The following is a 20,245-nucleotide window of genomic DNA, read 5'->3' as shown; positions in this document are numbered from 1 at the left end:
TCAGAGTCTCAAAGACTTTCCTGCCCAGGCTGACTTCTAACCGTGATCCTCAGATCTCAGCCTCCTGAGTAGCTAGGATGACAGGTATGAGTCACTGGCACCTAGCTTTCATATGCTGAAATCTTACCTATTAGCACCTTAGAATAGGAAATAGAACTGCTGCTGATGTAATAAATTGAGATCATTAGGTAGGCCTTTATGGAGGCCGACTGATGTTTCTAATAATGGCAGGGGTTTGGGCACAGACATGCACACAGAGATTTAAAAAAAAAGGCTGAAGATGAAGGCAGAGGCGGAGGTGACACTTGTATGAGCCACAATCTCACACCCCTCAGAAGGAAGGAAACTTGCGACATCTTCATCTTAGACCACAGGCAAAAATACATTTCTGGTAATTCTTCATTTGGCAACCTCAGTAAAAGAATGCAGTACCTATGTAAGAATAAGAGCAGGACCACACTGATCACATGATCAAGACAGGCTTCCAGATCATCCTTCCTGAGTAGTGACATCAGTGGTGTAGTCTTGAGGGCTGCTTAAAGGAGGCATAATGACATTGGGGTCAGCCAAAGAGCCACTAATGTGGCGCTGCCACCAGCTCCCTCGATTGTTTGTTCATTGGCATGATATTAGAATGTGAGGACCTGTCCTTTCTTCTCAATATCTTAGTGTACTGCTCTACCAAGGCGTAAATGAGACCTAAAAAGTACAATCCTGGGCTGGGCATTCCTAGCTACTCAGGAGGCTGAGATCTGAGGATTGAGGCTTGAAGGAAAAGTCTGGGAGACTCCTATCTGCAATTAACCACTTTAAAGCTGGAGGTAGAGCTGTGGCTTAAAGTGGCAGAGCACTAGCCTTGTGCAAAAGAGCCCCGAGACAGTGCCCAGACCCGAGTTCAAGCCACACGACTGACCAAAAAAAAAAAAACAAAAATGCAATCACTACCAGCTCTACTGGCAAAGGTGGAATGACAAATGTGTCCAGTTGTGCTTCGCTGTCCGTGAGAGTCAAATCAACCAGCAGTGAATAAAAAGGGCACAAAGACTGACGCCATGATGCTCAGGCAATGCAATAGACAATGCCATGCGAAGTGCATTTGCACGCGACGTGTGTGCTGTCGTCAGACTTGCCGTGGCCTGGACACCATGTGACAGGAGGTTGCAGTGTCCTCTCCTTAGTCCCAGCTTCCCACAGCCTTCTTGGTACCCCTTTGACTTCACATACGGCCTTTGCTCCCCCCCATTCGTCCCCCAAGTCTCATCCACTCTGACCTCAGATATAGAAACGCCCAGCTTCTTCATGGTGGTGGTGGTTGTCATCATCATCATCATCATCATCATCATCATCATGTACGGCGTGGTTCTTTCCAGTATGCGGTGTGTAGCACAGAAGACACATCTTTCTAAGCTTCTGAATTTTTCCGTGCAAGAGAGTTAATTGGACCATCAGGCAAATAAGGGCCATGACACACACAAGATTGAACAGAGAAGGAATTCGCTTTCCTTTTTCCTCTGATACGTGACAGTACCTTCAGTTTCAACAGCTGAACATTTTGCCCACTCCACTTTTTTTGGACATCGGATGAGCGGTACTACCCAGAAAACACGTGGGTCATTTCTTAAAACTCCATCCAACGTTAGCTTCTGGTGGAAGCTGTCTGAACGGAAGCGGCTGGAAGGGGTCAGATTATACTGCCCTAGCTCTCTAGGTAGTCATGAGTTATTTGAGTTCAAAAGGAAATGGAAAGATCAGTTCCCAGAGGGGCACGCTGAAAATATCACTATGTATTTACTAAGCATCTGCTAGGTGCCCATTTTGGTGTCAGAAAACCGAAGAAAGGCCAACGAAAATGATAGCACCGTTCCCTTCAGTTAACTTGAGATATTGTTTAATTATGATTCAATATACAAAAAAAGTTCCAACTTGGGGCTGGGAAGGTGGCTCAGTGGTAGAGCGCTTGCCTTGCATGCTCGAGGTTCTGGGTTCGATTTCTCAGCACCACATAAGCAAAAAGAAAAAAAGCCGGAAGTGGTGCTGTGGCTCAAGTGGTAGAGCGCTAGCCTTGAGCTGAAGAACTGAGGGACAGCGCCCAGGCCCAGAGTTCAGGCCCCACGACCGGACCCAAAAAAAAAAAAAAAGTTCCAACTTAGTAGAAGACAGAGTGGAGATTTAAGACCTACATGGGTCACCAAGACCAAATTTTGTATAAGTTCAGAGACTGGTAGTAAAACCTGCAAAATTTCTTTGTGTCCTTTTTTATTTGTTCATTGCTTGTTTTTTTTAACTAGGGTCTTCTCACCAGGTGACCCATTCTGGCCTCGAACTCACAATCCTGCCTCAGCCCTCCACATGCTAGGATCCCAAGTATGTGCCACCACCCCTGGATACAAATGGAGAATTTCTAAGGGTCAGCATGAAATATGTAGGCTCACCCTACCTTCTTTGGAGAACAGCAAGACTAAGAAAATCATAGGCACTATGAAGATCTCTTTAAGAATAAATCTAGATTGGCCAGACACTGGTGGCTCATGCCTGTAATATTAACGACTCAAGAGGCAGAGATCTGAGAATCACAGTTCCAGCCCAGGCAGGAAAGTCTCCAATTAACCATTACCTAACCAGAAGTGGAACTGTGGCTCAAAATGGAAGAATACTAGCCTTGAGCAAGGGAGTTCAAGGACAGTGCCCAGGCCTGGAGTTCAAGCCCCACAAACACGTGCGCACACACACACACACACACACACACACACACAAATCTAGATTGAAAGAACAATTGTATAACTGAAAACACACAAATTATTATTGTTGTTGTTGTTGTTATTATGATTATTATTATTAGTGAGTTGTGGGGCTTGAATTCAGGGCCTGGGTGCTGTCCCTGAGCCTCTGTGTTCAGGGAAAGCACTCTACCACTTGAGCCACAGTATCACTTCGAGTTTCTGAGTGGTTAATTGGAGATAAGAGCCTTATGGTGACTAATCTGCCTGGGCTGGCTTTGAACCATGATCCTCAGATCCTGGCCTCCTGAGTAGCTAGGATCACAGGTGTGAGACACTGGTGCCCAGCTATTATTTATTTTTTTAAGTAAGGTAAATAGGACTGAGAAAGGAATGCTGGGATATAATCAAACATGAGTAGGGGTTGGGAAAAACCCCACTGCACCACAGGATAATCTGGGGAGAAAAGCAAACTCTGCCTCTAACGTGTGGATGTTTTCCCCAATGGACAGACTTGATAAATAGTATGTATTTTCTACTTCAAAAAAGATGTACACTATTATTACAGAATACTTCCCATATGTTCAGTCACCTTTGACACCTCTACTATGCAAAGATGGATATTTCTCCTCCATCTGATTAAACTCTACCCTCTGTACATATATAAATGTCCTTTCTCTTCCCTGAACTCTTCCAGACACATACTTAATCACCTGATTAATTACTGGACCTCTACGTAAATTGCTGTCAAGATGAAGATGATCATTTTATCACCGATTCTGCCGAATAAACATTTACTGCTTAACATGTCTGACAAAGTCATTTGTAAACCCTCATAATATAAATGAAGGTACATTAAGGCTACAATAAGCCTATAATATGAATAGCTTTAAAATCATTTGATAACTACAGACAGTTTCCTAAGCAATTACAAGATGTTCTCTGTTAATTTAGAAAGGAATTCCAAACAAGGCATTTAAAGTCTAATAAGATGCCATTAAATGAAGGGGGACAAGGGAGGGGGGGAAGAAAAAGAAAACCCTAAGGCTTGAACTAGTAGAAATGATTCTCAGAGCTACTGACCCTTGCAAGATGCATGTTTCCATGAGTTTCTAGACACAAAGCAGATTTCTAATTGAAGGTGATTATCTAGTTACTACATCCCAAATTGCATGAATCTCTTGTACTGATTCCCACCAACCACTAATTATATGGAGCATTTACCAATCTGAAAGTCCATAGAAACTGTTGAGTCAATCTACCAACTACATACAATGAAGATGAGCACCAGGAACTGAGGCCCTGTGCACTGTGTCCGGCTCCGCATGTAGATGAATTACAGGGTTGATCCAACTGGGAATAAATTCACAATGAGACCTTGTTCTTGGGTTTTCTGAGGTGTTGATGCCAATAGCCCTGTCGGTCATCCCAAAGAAAGACACCCATGGATAAGTTGCCGACCCAAGACAGAAAAATGCATTACAGCATTGCATTACTCTCGAGACAAATTCCAATACAGCAAACTGTATCTCCCTACACTCAACCCATGAGCTTCTTGCCTCCCTCCCAGACTGGGAAGCTACAGTAGTAAACAATATGTAGCCTTGTGCAGATACACAAATGCACTTCTATAAACTGTAATTCCCATTAGTTGGGTTAATTAAGATGAACACCAGTCATCGCAAACCCCCGAAGTCAACAGAGATAATTTACCAAGGCGAGTCCCACTGCGAGTCATTCGTTGAACAGCTTGGAAGGTGGTTCCTTACCATTACTTGGGTTCTCTTCATGGATTACCAGCAAGAGAGCCCACAACAACTTGCACAATCCAAAAGAAAACTTATTTGTACGGAGAAAAATACAGACGTGAACCTAAGCACACACATGAAGACTACTGTTACAAGAGATGAAATACACATGTGGGTGTTCGCATTTTCGATTTTAGTGTACTGAGGTGAATGAAGTAACTCTCATCTTGAGAATCAAGGTTTGGTTGTTTTCATTCTCTTAGCATAACAATCATAACCTGTGCTCCAGGTCAAATCTGTCACAAAGAAAGAAACGTAGCGAAAGACTAGTACACGTGCAGAGAAGAAAGTTGGACGTGGGTGCACGGCCTTACCTCCAGGGTCAAGTTCACAGTGCTAATGGCCACCTTGATTTCTCCATCTGTCAGTTCCTTTAGATCTTTCAACAGTATTTGTTCAATACTTAAACCTGTGAACAATAGGGGAAAATGTTATTTTAGGCTTAGAGAACAAATTTTGTGCCATCAACAGGTTATCTGAACAACTCATTTTATTAATGTCAATACCTCTAGTATAATTTTTATCAATAAACCCACACTGGCAATGATGATCACATTTACAGTAGCTGAGACTCTCCATGAGAAAATTTACCTCTCATGATGCAAAAGAAGGCTCATGACTGTCAGAACATTTCATTAGAGGGATGAGGGCAAACTAAACAAGAGGAGATAGACAATAGGAGCAAGGTGCTGCTGGCTCACACCTGTGATCCTCACTACTCAGGAAGCCAAGATCTGAGGATCAAGGCCCAGGCAGGAAACTCCATGGAACTCTTATCTCCAACTAACCAACAAAAAGCCAGAAGTGGAGTTGTGGCTTCAATGGTAGAGAGCCAGCCTTGAGTGAAGAAGCTAAGGGACAGTGCCTAAGCCCCAGTACCAGCGCAAAAAAAGAAGAAAAATGAGGAATACAGACTAGGGAGGGACAAGAAAAGAAAGGAAAGAGAAATCTGGGAATGCAGAAAAGATGTGGGCCAGAAGACTGCAGTAAGACTAAAGTAAGACATCAATAAGTAAGAAATCAAGAATACAACTGCACAGCTTTCTTCTCTTCCCCCTCTCTCATTTCCGCGTGTGTCTGACTCTCCCATTGGCTCAAACCCAACTAGAAACTAGGGCCACCAGAACTCAGAAGATGAGGCTTGAGCTATGGCTCGAGCGGTAGGGTGCCCCTCGGGCAGGCTGGCCTGAGTTCAAGCCCCAGTACTGTCAAGTAGGTAAAAATACTTCAAAAAGAACCCAGCACTTAACAAGAGGAAGACCTTGAGTTCAAGCCCCTGTACCTCCAAAAAAAAAAAAAGCATCCAAAAGATAAAATAATCAGCTGCAGTCACCAGAGACCCAGATAGGAAAGGAATGGGTGGAGTTAGGAAAGCTAAAGAAAAGCTAGATACTCAGATAATATCAATCAAGACCAAAATTTGTTTTCAGGGTACATTTAGGCTAACCCCTGTAATTTTGTAATTTCTAGCACAGTTTTACTGAGAATATACTTCATAGCTGGGTACTGGTGGCTCACATCTACAGTATAGCTACTCAGGAGGCTGAAATCTGAGGATTGTGATTTGAAGCGAGACCAGGCAGGAAAGTCTACAAGAGTCTTATATCCTATTAAGCACCAAAAAAGCCACAAGTGGAGCTGTGGGTCAAGTGGCAGGCACTAGCCTTGAGCAAAGAAGGTCAAAGACAGAGCCTAGGCCCAGGTTTAAGTCTCAGGATGGTCACAAAAAGAATATATACTTTATAAATGTGGCCCCTAAAACTATTATAATTGAATTGGCAGGCTATAGCAGTAATGACTATTGAATTCCGTAATTGATGCTAGAAATAATCTGGAAGGACTAAATTATCCAGAACACACACACAGTTGTAATCATCTGGCCAAAATTCTCCAATGAAGATCGAAGGCCACACATTTTCCTACTGCAGGTTAAGCGACTCATGGAATCAGCTGTGACACGGAAAGGCCAGTCGTTTTAGAGACGGATGACAGAATAGATGTCATTGCACACCTTGCACACACCTGCATCCACACTGAAGATACAGCTGCCAGTGCTGCTCCCAGATGACTCCCAACCCCCATCTCCATTGCCCAACCTGACAGTCCACCCCCAGCACCTAGGGAAATGAGGCTTTCCCTGGACTAGAAGCCAGCTGGCTAATGTCTAAGAGCCAGCAGCAAAAGCTTCTTTGTAGCCGGGCGCCGATGGCTCACGCCTGTCATCCTAGCTACTCAGGAGGCTGAGATCTGAGGATCGAGGTTCAAAACCAGCCTGGGCAGGAAAGTCTGAGAGACTCTTATCTGCAATAAACCATTAGAAAACCGGAAGTGGCGATGTGGCTCAAGTGGTAGAGCGCTGGCCTTGAGCTGAAGAGCGCAGGGACAGTTCCCAAGCCCAGAGTTCAAGCCCTATGACCGACCAAAAAAGAAGTTCTTTGTAGTATTTGTCAAACTCCGTGGCATGATTGTTCCTACGATGGCTGATCTCAGGCTGCTTTCCCAGTATCAGCCAACTCACAAAATATACCAGCGTTAAGCACTGACCGTGGGAGCCAGAGTCAGCAGGTCCCTGCAGGCCACACAGCTCTCCCGTGGGATGGCCCTGAAGTAGCACTTTACACACAGTCCCTTACAAAGGCCTAGCGGTACCAGGTGAGCCAACAACATAAGCCCGAATAATCTTTCACCAAGCACAGCAAGAAGGAAGAAAGTCAGCGCCTCCTCCAGTTCATCTTCCAGGCAGGCCTGACAACGCTATGCACACACCACCAGGGTTCGTTTTGAGATAAGGTCTCCTAGGTAGCCCAGGTTCCAGAGGGGTGAGATTACAGGCATGCGCCACTATGCCCTGCCCGGGTCACTCACCTTGAGCACTGAACTGGGTCTCCTGCAGGACACTAATGATGTCCTCTCGTGGTGGCAAGTTGGGAAATTGTTCTTCCAAGATGGAAAGGATCTCCTCCTGCTTCTCAGAGACCTGATTTGGATCCATAGTCATCCACTTGAAAAGGATGCTGCCTGAAAGATGCAATCAAAATGGCCCTGAGCATGCCTGCCACCCAGGACAGAGGTAGGAAAACAATTCTCTACGATTTTTGTTTGTGGGCTTGGATGGCGCCTCACAGTTTTCTCTAAGCTTGGATAGACGGTGATCCTCCCACCCACAGTCACAGAAAAGTGGATCATCACCTGTTTCAGTGACTTTTTCAAGGAGTCATAATTATTGTTTTTGTGTGCGTATTAAGGCTGAAACCCAGGCCGTCATACTGCCCTGTAACTTTTTGGTTCAAGACCGGTGCTCTCCACTGCTGGCATTTTGCTGGTTACTTGGAAATTAGAGGGGCACAGGCTTTCCTTCCCAGGGCCAGCTTCAAACTGTGATCCTCAAGATCTCAGGCCTCCTGAGTAGCGAGGATTATAGGCATGAGCCACCGGCGCCCGGCTAGCGTTATATATATATTTTAATCCAGAGAATATATTGACTTTTAACTGGCATGCATCCATTTTAGACATTGCTCTTAAATGTTTTCTGTCTCTAGTACAAGTATACGGCTCTTTACTACCGTCAGGCTTTGATTAGAGCTATTTTCCTCGCCCCTTTTCAGCCTCCTGTCCCAATTTGTAGTCTGACACCTGCCCTGATGGGCCCATGAACTTAAGGAATTATTATGTGCTTGTTTCCACTGTCCAGGGTGTTGCTTGTTTTTGAACTGGTCCTGGGAGCTGTCCCTGAGCTTCTTTGCTCGAGGCAAGCACTCTGCCACTTGAGGGCCTAGCTCTACTAATGGCTTTTTGGTGGTTAACTGGAGGTAAGAGTCTCACAGACTTTCCTGTGATCTTCAGATTTCAGACTCCAGAGTAGCTAGGATTATAGGCATGAGCCACTGGCTCATCGCCCTGTCTGTATTAGCATCAACAGTGTGGCATTTTGGCATGGTCACACATGCATTCAGTATACCGCAGTCAGCCGCATTCCCACCCGCCACCCTTCCTCAGCTCTCCCACCCACCATGTTCAAACCAATCTCAACGTGCTTCACAGCTGTCATTTCACTTATGTACATGAAAGCGACATGACCACATTTACTGTCTTTTCCTTTCCACTTGCCCTCTCCCCTCCCACTAGTACACATTTCCCAGAAAGGACACATTTCACCTTTCTTCTTCTTTTCTTTTTCCTTCCTTCTTTCCTTCCTTCCTTCCTTCCCTCCTTTCTTTCTTTCTTTTTTTGTCAGTTGTGGGGCTTGAACTCTGGGCCTGGGCGCTGTCCCTCAGCTCTTCAGCTCAAGGCTAGCACTCTACCACCTAAGCCACAGCACCACTTCCGGTTTTCTGACAGTTTACTGGAGATAAGAGTCTCACGGACTAGGACTTTCCTGCCCGGGCTGGCTTTGAACGATGATTCTCGGATCGGATCTCAGCCTCCTGAGTAGCTAGGATGACAGGCATGAGTCACCAGCACCCAGCTCATTTCACCTTTCTAATATTCATTTTTTATTGTAAAGATGGTGTACAGAGGGGTTACAGTTACATGAGTAAGGTAATGAGTGCATTTCTTGTCGAACATTGTTACCCCTTCCCTGTTGTTCCCCCACTGTCCCTTCCCTGTTGTTCCCCCACTGTCCCTTCCCTGTTGTTCCCCCACTGTCCCTTCCCTGTTGTTCCCCCACTGTCCCTTCCCTCCCAACCTCCCCAACTCCTCCCCCACCCCGAGAACTGCATCTTAATCATTCAAAGGGGTTTCCCCAGAGTATATCACATAGGTGTGTACTGCACAAGACAAAGACAAGACAAATTTTAGAAGCAATAGTAACGGTATACTGTTTACAAGAACACACCTCAAAGACAACATCCCAGTTAGGCAAGAGTGTCCATGGTTGGGAAGACAAACTCAGTGTTTGAACACTTAAGGTAGCTCTGTAATCACCTGCTGCTAGGAAACCCACTGCCCCTCAGTTACCCACGTAACAACCTTGACACTGACCTACTACAGCAAGTCCAAGTTTGCCAAGGGTCATTCTCCTGATATCTATTCACTGGAGCCAGCAAGTGTGGATGGAATTGGGAAATGTTATGAGGAAGACTGAGCCATTCAGAGACGCCACTCGGACTTGGTTGGTGCCTCTGATTGAGACACCAACAGTCTTTAGGGTGGAAATTCAGTGGTAGAATTACTAACTGTCAAGTCCTTTGGCACACCCTTTGTAAAGACTGTATTTGAGACAAAACTAGAGAACCGAGCAAGCCCCCATAATCTGGAATGTTATAATTTTGCTTCATTTTGAGTATTTGGTGGACTTTCACCTGATATTTTGGATAATGATTTCCTGTGATGGTTGCTTCTCACACTATTTGGAACGTGGGTCCTACCTAGATAATAAACCAGAAGATGCGAATGGATTTGTGGGAAAGAAACAGGGAACAGTTATGTGGATAGGGATAAAAAATGACGGACAGAATATGTGGCAGCTAGCATGTGGCCCATCAGGACGTTTCTTGTTCTCATAATACCTCAGGCTCCTGCTCAAATGCTTCTTTTTCCCATAATGCTGTGAGTTCCTGCTCAAACACTTCTTCCCACAATGCCCTGGGTGGCAGCTCAACCAATGAGAAGAGCAGCACAGGCCATCAAGCAACCAGCCCACAGCTCACGGTAGCAGACCTGGCTGGAGCACTGCACTTTAAAAACTGCCTCTGACAGGACTCCGCCGGAGGTTACGCTGAACTAATAATCTGTGTTTCTTTGATAGGGGATCTTATTGTCAAAATATGTTAAAAAGGAAAGGCAACATTTAAAATTAATCTTTAAAAAGGTGGCATTAAGCAACCCTGTGGAATAACTAAGTGAAAAGAGACTTCTGATACTGCCCTATGTTTAAGTCTGACTTGGCAGTCATTAAAAGGACAATACATACTGGTAGAGAAAACTGACTCAGAAAGATGCTCACCATATACTGAGTAGTTTTTACTAGAAGAGACTCATTTATATGGCAAACTTTTCTGCATTCATAGTAGAAGCCCATTAATGGCATAGTTCACCATCAGTATCACAATATACAGCAGCCATAGATACCTGTCAGCACATTCAAACCTATCTCTTAGAGAGTGCTGACTTAAAACCTAGCCAATGGAATACTTAAACCCATAACTTGTACCCCAAGGTGTCCTAGATCATAAGGTAGTAGGAGAGGCACAGAATTGACAGTGGACATTTTTGAAAAGCAATTATAATAAAATAGCAACAAAAATGTAATCTTATTACAATCCCTTCCCAATATTCTTTGTTCAAAAGCATGAGGATAAAAAAAGGCCTCTTGCCAAGAGCAATTTTGGCTCATTAAATACTGAACCTGATCTACCAGAACCATGGCATGTTCTATGTGACAAATACTTAGCAGAAAAGAAGACAGTTAAGCCTCTTTATTGTTCATCTGGAGTTGTTGTTTTCTTGTGGAGGAAAAAAAACTACTAGAGAGCAAGTAACTAAGAGAGGGAGACAGAAAGGAGAAAAAAAAAACAGGACAGTAGCTCACATTTTTATCTGAAAAGGTATACAAATAAGTATATTGTTCAAATGGATCTAGTTAGAAACTTAAAGTGTCTTCAGTGAAAATAAAGCTCATCTTTATATGGTGGGAGAAATGACTCAGAGGTTGAAGGATCAAAACAGAAATAATCTTTTCTTTCCCCACCTGTGATAGCTTGAAAGAGGAGACGCAGTTCCCTCTGGACTTTGTAAGCATTCTGGAGAACAGTGACTCACCCTTTGGGCAGGGGAGAGGGGGACTTGGCTCTATTCCTTTCCTAACTGACCTCCTTAAAAGGATCTCTTCGAAGCAGTTAATGCAGGCTACTAAAATAGCAAGCCACTCTTCGTTATTCAAGGTCAACCAGAATTACCAATAGAAAGGATAGGGCATGCTTTCTAAGTGATTTTCCCACTTAATCTTAAACTAAGAACAATTGCTGTTATTTCGGCCTTCCTCTCCTGTCAGCTTCAAGACCAGACACAAACAAACAGGAAAGGCCATTTGAGCCAATGTGCTCTTCATCCAAGCATGCCTGGTAATCAGGTGGCTGAAATCTCCTTGCCAGATGGTTCCTAGAAACACACACACACACACACACACACACACAATATATGATGATTCGGCAGTTGAATGGATTTTAGAGTTGGCAGTGACCCTAGTAAACATCTCTGGGGAAATAAAAAGAATATAGGTTGAACAGCCTGCTGGGTCTATAACTGTTTGCTTTTGGTACAAATCCAGGGCACAACCAAGCACCAGCTTTGGGCCACAAGACAGTATAATGTGGCTTTTGGATATGCAAAATGTTAGAAAATAGTGGAAAAATCTTCATGTCAGAGGAGGAATAAGAAGAGAAAGAGATAGACAGGAGTAAAAGGAAGAGAAAGAACCATATCACAGAAACAGGTGGAAGGAAAGAAGAAGCCAAAAGACAGACATTTCTAAAAAACAAAAACTCAACTAATGTGTGGTCTCTTCTGCATGAGCACTTCATTTTATTACACAAAAAATTAGAAAGCCATGTCCAGTCAGCATGGGGCCTTACAGGGGATGGACGCTCATGATTTGTATTTGCTGATTTGTTGAAATTTCAACAATTTTGATGTCCAGCCTTCTAAAAGACCACCAAGAGACTTAGCTTTTTTAGAAGTTTTAGTTTAAGACCATATCCTAGGATTGGAGGCCTGGCTCAGGTGGTAGAGTGCCAGCCAATGAGTGAAATCATCAGATTCAGAGTTTGAGTCCTGGTCTCAGAAGAACGGAAAAGAAAAGAAAGGAGAGGAGAGGAGAGAAGAGGAGAAGAAAGGAGAGGAAAGGGGAAAGGAGGAAGGAAAGGAGGAAAGGAAAGGGAAAGGGAAAGGAAGCAAGAAGGACAGGAACGGAAGAAAGAAGGAAAGAAAGGAAGGGAAGACTAAATGATGGAAGAATCATCTATGCAAGTAAATACTGTGCTTACTATTCACAGTCTAAGGACAATGAAAGTATGAGCCATGACTCCATTTGGGGAAGGTACAAAATCAGGCAAAAGCCACATGGAAAGTTACAGATATAAACATAGAGGTAGTTGAAGTATTTTAAAAAAAAACACAACAAGGTATATTCCATGAGAACCAGAATGTTGGTCACCTTAAAATAGGAGGAGAGGGGACAGAACAAGGAAGGCTTCTTGCTCTATTTCTTTACCTGGGTAACTGTTTAAGAGGTGTTTTCTTTGCAATGATTTACTGAGATCTGTGTGTTTGCAGTTTTATAGACATATTTGATATACTTTTGCTCCACAAAAGTTTAAAATAATGCACACAAATTCTAAAATTATATACCCAAAGTGACAACCAAAAATTGACAATTTAAACAAGTCCTTGAAGAATACAAGGACAAATTTTACAAGATTTTCTAATAGCTAAAAAAGTGGGGGAGGTTATTACTGGAAAGAACCACGCTGAAATTCTAGGCATGAAGACTGTCAGAGGATGGGCTGACAGAGAAGAGAAATTAAAATGTCATCATGGCTGGGCACTGGTGGCTCACACCTATAATCCTAGCTACTCAGGAAGTTGAGATCTGAGGATCATGGTTCAAAGCCAGCCTGGGATTAAGAAAGTCTGTGAGACTCTTATCTCCAATTAACCACCAGAAAACCAGAAGTAAAGCTGTGGCTCAACGTGATAGTGTGCTCATCTTGAGTAAAAAAGCTCTGGGACAGCACCCAGGCCCTGAGTTCAAGCCCCACAATCAACAACAACCACAAAACCTGTCATCATATTCATAAAACCAATGCAGTCATGAGACAGCAAAGAAACTCCCTTACACAATCCACTTTACAACAGGGTTTCTTGAGGCTCTACTGTGTGCAGGCATGGTTCTAGGCAGTAGCAATGCAATGCTGAGCCTGTGCACATGTCACGGTGTCTCTGGTTTATGGAACGCATACTCTGCAGGGAGAGATCCGAGCAGGAGAAACCCAGGGACAGATAGACAGAGAGACAAGTAGAAAGAAGCATTCCATGGGAAGGAACAGCTGGTGTAAACCCCTAAGAGTGAGAAGAGTTTGGAATATTTGAAAGATGCCTTGTATCTGGATGAGGTCCAGAAACAAGATGATGTCTGAGGTAGCTGGACGAGTGGAATGCTTGAACTCTGAATATGACAAGTTGGGAGAAGCGGACGGAGAGGTCCTAATTTGACATTCTACAAAGGCCTTCTGGTTCCTTTTAAGCAATAGATATTATGGAAGAAATAGGAGAAAGGCAGGCAGTTAGACAGGCAGTAGACAAACACACAATGGTGGCTGGGGTTGGATTCTGTAGTGATTATGGAAAATGTAGATGGAATCCAGTCTTGTTCTTGATGCATATAACCAGCAGATCAATGTTCAAGGCCAGAAAAGAAAAGAATCAAGTGTAACTCTTAGGACTGGGTGGTGGGCACAGACTTTTAATGGGTCACTAAGAGCCATATGGGTTCGTGGGCCATGTCACGGTAGGATGGGAATTAGTCAGTCACCTAGGTAGTGGAGATGAGTCTGGAATTCAGAGCCTAGGGATATTATTTAAAAATCTTGGAAATAAACAACGTCATCCAAAGATGGTATGTAGACCAAAAAAAGAACTAATTTAGCCCATAGCAAATTCAGATTTTAGGGTACAAAGTTTAAAATAATATATTCTGAGGGCCAACTTATGAGACTTTTGAAGACTCTTGAAGTCTTAGCCATAAATATCTAATTCATGACATCTGGAAACAGGTATTTCCGAAAGTAACCTGTGACAAAATTAAGCTTAAAAGTTTTTGCATTCTTAAAAAACTTAAAGACTTACAAAAATACATAAACATAGGTTCTAGAAAAGTGTCAATAAAATGATTAGAGTATCCCCAAATAGGTTCTTTTATAAAGAAGAGTGTTTAGAAAGTAAACTACTTGTGTTATGAAACCAAAGGATGCTAACATTACTTAGAAGAATGCAGCAAGCACTTTTTTCCCTAGATTTAGTGTTTCAACAAGATCAGGAGGCTACGAAGTCTAAATTTAAATTCAACGAATACAGCAAAATTCCACTCAATTCCTTTCTTTTATGAACTAAAGATACAGGAGACTAAAAAAATGGATTTAGCTCCCCAATGCTTTGACTTTCCCCCATTAGGCTCACCTCTTTAAAGTTATATGCTTTCCACCAGCGTCCTTTAATTCTGTCCTGCCTCTCAATACACACACACACACACACACACACACACACACACACACACACACACGTATATATTCATATACTCTTTGGCTAATGGTCTTGAGGGACCTTTGGTCCAAGTTTAGGATCTTCATCCCCCCCACCCCCACCACTTCCCAGTTCTTAAGCAACAGGAAGTGATGTTCATATCCTGTTAATTTCCCAGTGTAGCCTCAAGGCCAGCCTCAGGAGAAATTTCCAGTGTCAAGAAAGCCAAGTAACTTTACCATAGCTCTCTTTCTCAGCTGCTCTGCAAACCGAATGCTCTGCCTCCCTTCTGCTTCCCTGAATTCTCACATCACTACAGCTAAGTTGTGTCTGTACCCGTCGATTACAAGTTCTTACTCTTTTCCTGTTCATAAAAAAAGTCATGATGATGAGGTGTTCCTTGACTACTTTTTTCCTCCTGAATACCCATGTGTGTTTTTCAGTAACAAACCAAATCTTTCAGTTTGAAAGGTATTTAAACCAAATATTGTCTCTATAGGGCTTGTCTGTTCCACACATTTACCACTACACCCCTCTCAATGGAGATCCCAATAATATTTATCTTCCTTCTGCTCTGTTACAAATAAAATAGAAAGAAAAAGAAGGGGGAATGTAGTAAAAAAAATACCTCAGTGTATATCCTACACAACTAAGAAAAGTGAGAGAAGGGGTGAGTAGGGAGGGAGGGATGAGAATGTGGAAGAGGGAACATGTGTCACGATGTGCTGGATTCATCCGCTGCTTTATAGAACGGCAGCTCCCTTGTACAACTACCTAAAGATAAAAAGGAAGGAATTCAGTTCACTCAGGTGTTAGCTGATTTACAGACGATCATTTTGACAGAAAGATATTCAGGTAGGTTTCCAGTGTTTGTTCGTTTTTAAATCTTCAGAGGAACTAAATAACCCTCAGACCTTTTCTTTCCTTCCAGTGGTAGCGATAGAGGAGACACAAGAATGCCTCCACACAGGAACAGAGTCAACAAACTCCTGGTCTTCCTTCTCTCTAAATGCTGTAGTCTGGTTCCTCACTGCTTTTCAGTTCACCAGGTGAAGCACTTCTGGGAGCAACCGATGTTTCCCATGAGACAATAACAACTTTCATGGTGATTCTGGGCCAAGAACACTGACAATTTCTCCCTGGAGCCACTCATCGAAACCAACAACCCCCATGATGGAGAAGGAAATGAGATCAGTGGCACACAGCCGGCCCTCAGTATCTGTACACAGCCGGCCCTCAGTATCTGCACACTGCCGGCCCTCAGTATCTGCACACACCCATCCCTCAGTATCTGCACACACCCATCCCTCAGTATCTGTACACAGCCAGCCCTCAGTATCTGCACACACCCATCCCTCAGTATCTGTACACAGCTGGCCCTCAGTATCTGCACACAGCCTGCCCTCAGTATCTGCACACTGCCGGCCCTCAGTATCTGTACACAGCCTGCCCTCAGTATCTGCACACAGCCGGCCCTCAGTATCTGCGCACAGCCAGCCCTCAGTATCTGTACACAGCCGGCCCTCAGTATCTGTACACAGCTGGCCCTCGGTACTTGCACACAGCCGGCCCTCAGTATCTGTACACAGCCGGCCCTCAGTATCTGCACACAGCCGGCCCTCAGTATCTGCACACAGCCGGCCCTCAGTATCTACACACAGCCGGCCCTCAGTATCTGCACACAGCCGGCCCTCAGTATCTGTAGACAGCCGGCCCTCAGTATCTGCACACAGCCGGCCCTCAGTATCTGCACACAGCCGGCCCTCAGTATCTGTAGACCTCTCGAAGGAAGCAGCTTCTGTGGTGTGCCCATCCCATCTACAGCACCATATCGTATGTAACCTGCGTAAGGCCCTGTGCTCCTCCAGCCGTCTCTGGCAGACTCATAACACCTAGGACAGTGGAGCTGCTATGTAAATAGTTGATGTGGTGAATTACTTAGGGAACAGTGTCAAGAAAGAAAAGTCTGGATACATCCAGGACAGACACATTTAAAAAAAAATATTTTCAATTCAAGATTGTTTGATTCCATGGATGCAAAACCTGGGTTCCAACATTAGATGATAGGACCCGTGTCTCCCCAGTGCTCAAGGCAGGCCAGAGAGTAAGTACATCCCAAGAAGGGGGAATGAAAGGAGGTAACACTTGCCTGTGAAAGATCTAGCTCTTATGAGGATGAAAGATGCGTACCTTGCCTTCCAAACAGTATTGTGTAAATGCAGCATGTATCCGTATTGAGAGAGATCTCAAGGTAAAATGTGGAATTCTGGCCTCAATCACAGTGTCGAAGGGCAAGAATCACCAGTGGAAGCTATTAAAAAGGCCGAGTTGCAGCTCCGGCTCTCCAACAGCACCGCAGCAGACCATTTATTATTCTTGTCTGGTGAAACAGCACCAGCCCTCCCTGCCTATTTTTAAATGCACATTTTTAATATTCAATATAATGCTACTCTTTAACAAACTCTTTACTCCCTGCCTCTCTGATGAAGCTTCCTGGGGTCTTTAAAGGGATTGTTAAGCCAAGAATGGATCACACTCTTTCTGCTTGAGCAGGTCGAGAGCCACTCCATTAGGCCTCTCAGTATTTAATAGAAAGAGCCATCGCTCACCTCTGAGGAGATGAGCCAGCTGCTCGGTGATGAGCTCCGGAGCCTCCCGGAGCAGTTCCTTCAGCACCAGGGAAGAGGAAGGCTCCCGTAGCCCCACCTCACCATCGTTCTGCTCCACGGGGTTGATGACTTTGACAACGGCTGATTCCAAAGTTTTGTCCTCACTGTCAATAAAGCAAGTGCAGGAGAAGGTGAGAAACAGCTAGGCTGTATTCGTTCCATTTTGGAATGACTAATTCTCTGTTCCCCCACAAATAATAATTTCCTCTGGATAGCCCAAAAGATATTAAACTCTCACGATTCTGAATCATTAGACTTTGTTTCGTGTGTGCGAAGGCTCAAGGCTGATGTTCTAGCACGAGAGCTACAGCCCCGCTTCCAGCACCAGTTAATTGGAGTTAAGAGTCTCGTGGACTTTTCTGTCTGGACCAGCTTCAATGTCAATCCTCAGATCTCAGTCCCCTGAGTAGCCAGGATTACAGGTGTGAGCCGCCAATACCTGGCTATTCCATGTCTTTTCACATTTCATTCCAACTATTCAAGAGTCTTAGGATGTTTTCATACCACAGCAACTCTGTCACTTGTTTTGCAGTTGGGAATAATAATGGGATTTCTACTGTAGGTTAGATGCCATTATAAAAACATTAGGTATGTTTTGTCTTATTTTATACTATACAAATGACCCTACAAAATCAGTTCTAGTAAGGTGAATTCTAGTAAGATCTCCATTTTACAAATGGGGAAACTGAGGCACAAAGAAGTTAAGAAATGTGTTCAAGGTTACAGGATTAATGAACAAACTAGCAACTTGACAGTCTGGCTCTAAAACTTGCACCTCCAGACAAGAGATATAATAAAATAAAATAACAACTGAGTTTGGGGGCTTCTACCATTACTTTATATATGAGTTAGAAATGGCTTTCTCAAAAGCAGAAAGAAAAGTCTAGACAATATGATTTCCTGACTGTCAAAAACAAATGACTAACCATGAAGGCAGTAAGAAATCTCAATTCATTTTTGAAAAGCATCCTGCTGCCAAAAAAAATTCACAGCTAGAATTTACAACTTCAATGTTAGCATAACACATACACACACACACACACACACACTTCTTTTTTTTTACTATCTTTAAGTTGTTGTACAATCATATTTGAATTCAACATGTCAGTGAATGAGTACGATGCACCTTGTTTGATGTCACTCATATCATCATCCCCTCAAGTTAACTGACTCGATTTTATATATACATATTAAATATTATTGTTATAGTAATTTTGGTTGGTCATGGGTCTTGCACTCAGGGCCTGGGCAATGTCCCTGAGCTTTACATCTCAAGGCTAGCGCTCTACTACTTTGAGCCAGAGTGCCACTGCCAGCTTTCTGGTAGTTAACTGGAGATAAGAGTCTCACAGACTTTCCTGCCCGGGCTGACTTTGAACCAGGATCCTCAGACCTCAGCCTCCTGAGTGGCTGGGATAACAAGTGACAGCCACCAGTGCTTGGTTATACATTAAATATTCCAACTGTGTTTCCCACCCTTCTTCCCTCCATTCATCTGTTCTCCTGGAACCTTACTCTCATTCATTTTGTCAGTATACATGTTGTTAGGCTGTACCCTGGTGGTTCAAAAGGAGTTACGCCATTGGAATCCTCCCCTGCATACAACTTCCTCTAGTCGCTGTATTTGTGTATAGAGAGCACAGCCTTTTGCATCTCATTTGGTAACACAACTCTTCCCTGGCTCTCCACTGGAACACATGTTCTATACTTCACTTTATCCACATCTGCTTGTATGAGCTGCTTTGAACAAGTTAATGTTTACATATAGCCAGTTGTCTGATCATTTCGAGTAGCCGTGCTATGGTTTGGCCGTCATCTGAATGGTCTGCAGAGGTCCAGAAGTAAAGGCTTGTCTCCCAAGATGCAGCTATGGGGAAGTGCTGGGAAACGTTAAGATGAGGAGCCTAGTGGAAGGTCCTCGAGTCATGGAGGGCATGAGCTGCACTCTTAGTCTCTCTGATCCCGGACTGAGATGTGACCATTTTGCGTTTATGCTTGCTCACGTGCCAGCCTCACACAGCCCACACTAAGGGGCTGAATCCTGAACCAAAATAAACCTCTTCATAAGTACCATTGGTCAAGTTTTTTTTTTTCTTACAGTGAAAGAATACTGGCAGATACGACTGATAAATGAAGTTAGTAAGGAAAAAAACCGTCAAGCCTGACACCAGTGACACATGCCTGTAATCCTAGCTACTGTAATCCTAGCTACTCAGGGTGCTGAGGTCTGAGGACTGAAAACCAAAGACAGCCAAGGCAGCTAAGTCTGTGAAACTCATCTCCAGCTAACTACAAAATCCCAAACTGGAACTGTGGCTCAAGTGGCAGGCCACTAGCATGGAAAAGGCAAGGGACAGCACCCAGGCCCTGAGTTCAAGCCCCAGTACTGGTGCACGCGCGCACACACACACACACACACACACACACACAACCACCATCAATAACTTCCAGGCACTTGTCAACTACTGAATAAATATGATTCGGTTGAACAATTTAATACATAATATTCAAAGGAGGTTCATTTTTTCCAACTATCAGAGATAAAAATAGCCCACTAGTTTGTTTTCAAACTTCTTCAGAATTAGATAAATTAGATGATTGATATTACAATGTAATACCGTGTGTACTTAAATATACTTCCTAAAGGTTACATTAAAAATTATTAAGTAGGGGCTGGGAAGGTGGCTCAGTGATAGAGTGCTTGCTTTATATGCACAAGGCCCTGGGTTCGATTCCTCAGCACCACATAAGCAGAAAAAGCTGGAAGTGGCACTGTGGCTCAAGTGGTAGAGCGCTAGCCTTGAGCTGAAGA

General features: G+C 43.7%; 1 protein-coding gene across 1 annotated transcript in view; it reads right to left on the bottom strand.

Annotated features, from left to right (window-relative positions):
- The window catches only part of Prune2 (prune homolog 2 (Drosophila)), a 171,861-nt gene that overhangs the window by 150,051 nt on the left and 1,565 nt on the right, over window positions 1-20,245 (bottom strand). The window contains exons 2-4 of the mRNA XM_013018427.1: window positions 17,374-17,537; window positions 7,391-7,543; window positions 4,840-4,934 (exon numbers count right to left, since the gene is read on the bottom strand). Coding sequence (XP_012873881.1) covers window positions 4,840-4,934; window positions 7,391-7,543; window positions 17,374-17,537 — 412 coding nt within the window. The remainder of the gene's footprint in view (window positions 1-4,839; window positions 4,935-7,390; window positions 7,544-17,373; window positions 17,538-20,245) is intronic.

The sequence above is a fragment of the Dipodomys ordii genome, unplaced genomic scaffold (assembly GCF_000151885.1).
Source record: "Dipodomys ordii isolate 6190 unplaced genomic scaffold, Dord_2.0 Scaffold40, whole genome shotgun sequence".
NCBI classification, from domain to species: domain Eukaryota; kingdom Metazoa; phylum Chordata; class Mammalia; order Rodentia; family Heteromyidae; genus Dipodomys; species Dipodomys ordii.
The sequence above is the reverse complement of the archived record's forward strand: the minus strand, read 5'-3'. Positions and strand labels throughout refer to the sequence as shown.